Source organism: Nanorana parkeri, unplaced genomic scaffold (genome assembly GCF_000935625.1).
Source record: "Nanorana parkeri isolate BGI_ZX_2015 unplaced genomic scaffold, ASM93562v1 scaffold547, whole genome shotgun sequence".
NCBI lineage: Eukaryota > Metazoa > Chordata > Amphibia > Anura > Dicroglossidae > Nanorana > Nanorana parkeri.
This window is the reverse complement of record NW_017306815.1, coordinates 299,697-304,951: the sequence shown is the minus strand read 5'-3', so window position 1 is coordinate 304,951 and position 5,255 is coordinate 299,697. Positions and strand designations below refer to the sequence as shown.

The following is a 5,255-nucleotide window of genomic DNA, read 5'->3' as shown; positions in this document are numbered from 1 at the left end:
AAAAAAAAAAAAAAAGCTGTCTGGCGACGGCAACCCGCCAATGCAGCAGTGCCGTCCGTCCGTTTTTTTACTACAAGCGGACGGCAAGTGGTTAAAGACTTACTAAACAAAAGGCACACCAATCTTTGTCTGCATAGAAAGATTTTGTTTACTGAATCAATGAAGGCTTTCAGGCAGAAAAGAAAACCACATACTGGACTTGTAACATATCACATACTTAGGAAAATGTGGAATTATTAAAACAGGATAAGATATAAACAGAAAAAAAACTGAATTACTGGAGAGGGGGGGGGGGGGGCTTACCAGTATCCTGGCTTTGATAAAGACCATGGGGAGGCCCCACAATTTCTCGTAGCAAAGAAACTCCCTTCTATCAATTCTGGAAACCCCCCGAAATATGGAAGCATCCTCACACAATTACACTTTACTGCTACACATTCCAATCTGCACATTTAGTACATTGGCTTATACAAATTGAAGTATACACAATTGGCTTAAGAAGCCATTCTCGGCAACCAAGGACATAAATGGAGGACTGCAGTGCAAGTAAAGGAAAACGCTTATGTAATTAAAAAGCAGGGTATTTGGGTTGTTACAATCTTAGAGCCAATTAAAAGGTCAATTCAGGAATGCATTGGATGGTTTCATCACCTGTCCTACCAATGTGATTTCCCTGCAGCAGAAGCCAATATATAGAACTCCTCACAAAATGACATCAGGTACAATTTAAAAAGGAAAATGACGCAGGAAAAGCATTTGTTGCATGTTTTATGAGGTCTTCGATATAAAACTCTTAGTAGAGCTTTATAACTGTATTGTTTTAAAGAGAACCTCTAGGTACCCTAAATCCCCATTCACACCTATGTGTTGCGGAAACACTCATAGCTGTGACGCATGTGCCTGCATGTTTGCAGGTGCTTGTTTTTCCACATTTGGCCAAGCCACATTTAGGGTGCCATTTACTAGTAACCTTACTTTACAGAGAACACATCCCCCCCACCAACACGCACCCATAATCACACATCCCCCCCACCAACACGCACCCATAATCACACATCCGCCCCACCAATTACAAGTCTAAAAACATACAAAGCTGTAAAGTACCTAACACGTCTAGCAGACTATGTATTGGAACAAGGTCATTGCTCAAGTGAAATCTACCAATGCATTAAGTTTCATCAGTGATAGCCTATCATTGGCTCTACCTGAACAATGAGCCCCACCCTTTGACAGTGGTCACAAGTCCTGTCACTTTGCTGTGCTTGGAGCCAGAGAGTTACATTTTTAACCTAGATAGGTAGTTAAACATGAACACATTTTCATGGGATTTACAACATTTAGTTGATCTTATTCACATGTGCATCTAAAAATGGTAGGGCTTTGGGTCCCCTTTAAAAACGGACAGGACGTACAGCTTAAAAAGGAGAGCCGTCAGACTTCAAGAGGACTGCTCTCAGCTTGCACAGGGGTTAGGGGTTTTCAGCTTTTTGCACTGCGTTACTGAGTAAGTCCATTGAATTAATTCATCACAAGTTAATATACAACTGCTACAAGTTTGGGAAGGCTGATACAGAGTATAACAGGCCAGATGTTTGTTTATTTAAAGTGTGCAAAAAATAACCCCAAGTATAGAGTGTGTAAGAATATCCAATCTGGAACCAGATCCACAGTGCAAGTAATCTAAATACAAGGACCTTCCATAGGACCTGGAAAAGGCTGCACATCATGCGGCACAGGGATGGTTAATAATTAGGAGATGAAACCTCTGTGATCCAAGCCAATAAAGATTAGACAGATTATAGATAAGAGATCAGATTCACAGAGGTCCACGTGAGTTTGTCCTCTGCGTATTGCATCAATGCTGCTACCAGGAATGTAGCTGAACATAGATGCTTGGCCAACAATCTGACACTCCCTGGTACATTCTGACATTGACCAAAGAATGGCTCAACAAAATTACAAAACACTCCTTTAACTTGCTGCAAAATCTGGCCAGCAGATTAAAGACCATTAAAAGGAAGCCTGAGAGAACCAGAAGGCTGCCATTGCTGGCCATGTTCTAAAAAACACCAATTGCAGTGCAAAACAAGCATACAGGCAGTGAAGTTAAAACTTCTGATCTGCATACTTGTTTCAGGTCAGCGATGTGATTTAGTAGCCACAACAACAAAAAAGGAAGGAGTCATTCTATAACCTTGTTCACATGAGCAGCATCCTTATGAGGACTTCCTACTATAATACCATGCCACAACTGTGTACCCACAGTGAAGCATTGCTGCTGTGCCGACATTGAGGCAGGCGAATGGTGGGAAGGTTCAGGGGTGGCAAAGCTGCCCATTACCTGCCTGGTTTTGCCGCACGTGTGAACCAGGTCTAGTGGTGAATTAGATAAATGTATTAGGAGCGATAATACTGGCGATAACATATCTAATGGCAATTTTGTTATGGTACAACCAATTTACTAGCACAAGCCCTATTACAAATACTCAAGCATCTGGCTAACTATATGTATGAAACCTATTCCCCAGCAATTCAAATCAACATCCAGAATGGATCTGTGACAGCTGCTGCAATATTGGAGCACTGAACTCCACTAGTAGTTTAGTAGCCGTTTACACATGACATTCAAGTCTGAAAGGTGTCACATCATGCTAGGGCTTAGCTACGCTGAACTCCATGAAACAAAGTCAAATGTGACCTTGTTCATAATGAACTAGCACTCCTACAGCCATAGAAACTTGTTCATAGCATTCACATTATGGCAACTAAGCGGACTCAACAGTGACAATGTAAGATAAGTACATGCTGCATATAGGTAGTTCACGCACTAAAAGACCAGAATAGAAAATGTGAGGAAATTACTTGTCCAGGGTCCTTTGATAATATTTTATGCAATACAAGGACAGTTAGGATAATATACAGGAGACAAATATATACATCCATTGGTATCAGAACGCATGGCTAAAGAAGTGTACCTAGCTCAGTCTGCCCATTATAGTGAATAAGGTATGTTAAAGAATTACTGGGACATGCGAGTCTAATAAAGCAGATTTTTTTTTTTTATGCGAAACATATGTAGGCTGTCATTGTTAAACATCTTCTGCAAGAGCTGCGTGTGGCTGCTTCCAGTCTGAGTCACAGACAGCACAAGTATGCAGCCAGTGTAGTCAGAAGTCTGGATCTGGGACAGTAAGATTCAGGGGGTAATGAAGCCAGGGAGTTACTGTGAAACAGCCATCATCATGAGGAATGGCAGTTCCTACATATTTTCTTATGACACATCTCCTTTAAAATCAGATTCATTTCGCAATTGCACCTTTCAGAGTGGCTAAGGAACTAAAAATCCCAGCAATCGGCATTAGCTAGAGACAGGTACACACCCAGCAAACAATTCCAGCCTCAATTTAAAGTCAGAGATGCAGTCTCACGAGTTTCTAATTTTCTCTGTTGAGCGACAGTCTCCCGACATGCTTGATGGTTTACTGACAAGAAAGCTTTACCTGCTGCAGCTCCTTCCAGGGTGCCACCAACATCAGGACAATTTGGCCCTCATCATCATCATCATCATCATGCTGTTGCTTCGCATCAGCTCCCTCCGTAATAGAGGGACCATTTATATTATCACCATCAGAGCCCTTGCAGGCTATCCAAGGAATATACGTGCCTAGGAACTCCCAGAATGGCTTCAGCATTCTTTTGTTAGCAAGGAAGAAATAGGGAGAATGAGGAATGAGCACCTCAAAAACACTCCCTTGAACACCTTGCTTATTCTCTTCTATGACACAGCAAAAATGAAAGTCAACACTAGAATTAAGAGCAGGAATGTAGCGGCACAGCATGCATTATGTAAGATGGGTAGATCACCAAAGTCTTCTGTTTTGCCTTCACTCTGCAAATGCTCACACCAAAAATCCTGAAGCCGGCTGCTCTGACTCTGCATTCACACTGCAGCAGGGTCTACCCAATCACAGCTGTGGACATTAACACGCATCGAACACGAGTCAGGCCAGTCAGCATCCAGCAACCCAGAAGGAAATTCCAGCATCACTCATGGTCCATGAGGAGAAACTGCAGCCTCAGTGTGATCTATACAGCAGCAGAGTCAATGACACAGCTTTCTTAGGAGGAAACAATTTCTAGTTTTCTTCCCCTAGATAAAACACATTTCTTTCATCCACTTAAAGTAAATGTTGCCAATGTGTGTTTATGTTTTTAAAAACCTGTAACTAAATATCATACTTTCTAAAATCACTGCTCAAATGCCTTTGAAGTAAAAGACTGCTCTCTCAATTTGGAAATCAGGGACAATTTAACCAAAAAAAAACCTTCATAATTGTGTAATGTTCTTTCATCATAGCCATTGTTAAAGTGACATTAAAGTCATAATTCCAGCATCGCCTTTGGCCAATTTTAGGCATGGTAGTTGCGAGGGACTGCACGGCACCCCAACTGGGTGCCTCCACCACTATGAGCTTCCTCTCCGCTGGAACCTGAATTCCAGTGTCCTCAGCCTAAACCTGCCTAATTATTGGCCGGAACCAATATATTAGTACAGAAGACTACACTCCCAAAATAATAAACATTTACCCCAAACATCAGACCAACACCAATGTTGAAGTCAAGAGGAACGGACTTTATTGAAAAACACACACACACACACACACACACACACACACACACGGGAGTACATTTAAACAATCCAAGCCGACCACCCCCTGCCCGGTTCCTTCATCAAAGAATAGGGAGAGAGGAGACACATATGGGATTATTTCCCGAGTGTCTATCATATGTTAATTAAGTCAGCTACATCTAGTGTCAAATTAATCCCATTGTTAGCCCAATCGCATAAATGGACAAAGACTTGACTAACGAGGTAAATGGGAGACTCACTCCAGAGTTAACACCTTTGCTGTTGCTGGATTCACACCCTGTACCTATAATGGGCACAGGGTCACTTAAATGTCAGGGGAAAATGCTGTATATGCCCTCCACACAAAACCTGGGATAATAGTTCCTTGTAACCCCAGGAGGTCCGAGGGGGTCTCCATAGTCCTAGGACCATAATCAGTTGGGAGGCTACCCCCAAGGCTCCTTCAAAAGCCCCAGTGATGGATCAGTCCGTCACAGTACTGTTTTGCAATTTCGCACACGCACGCAATTTTAAAAGGCATGACATGTTTGGTGTCTATTTACCCGACTTGATCCCATCTTTTATATTACGGTTCTTTTTTCACTATATAGTAAAAAAAAAAAAA

General features: G+C 42.0%; 1 protein-coding gene across 3 annotated transcripts in view; it reads right to left on the bottom strand.

The window, feature by feature from the left end:
• The window catches only part of SLC25A25 (solute carrier family 25 member 25), a 29,709-nt gene that overhangs the window by 9,990 nt on the left and 14,464 nt on the right, over positions 1-5,255 (bottom strand). The window contains exon 1 of one of the 3 annotated variants that reach the window (XM_018561838.1): positions 3,501-3,707. The exons of the other annotated variants lie outside the window; for them this stretch is intronic. Coding sequence (XP_018417340.1) covers positions 3,501-3,692 — 192 coding nt within the window. The 5' untranslated portion in view covers positions 3,693-3,707. Of the gene's footprint in view, positions 1-3,500; positions 3,708-5,255 lie in introns of those variants that run through there. 3 annotated transcript variants of the gene reach the window in all.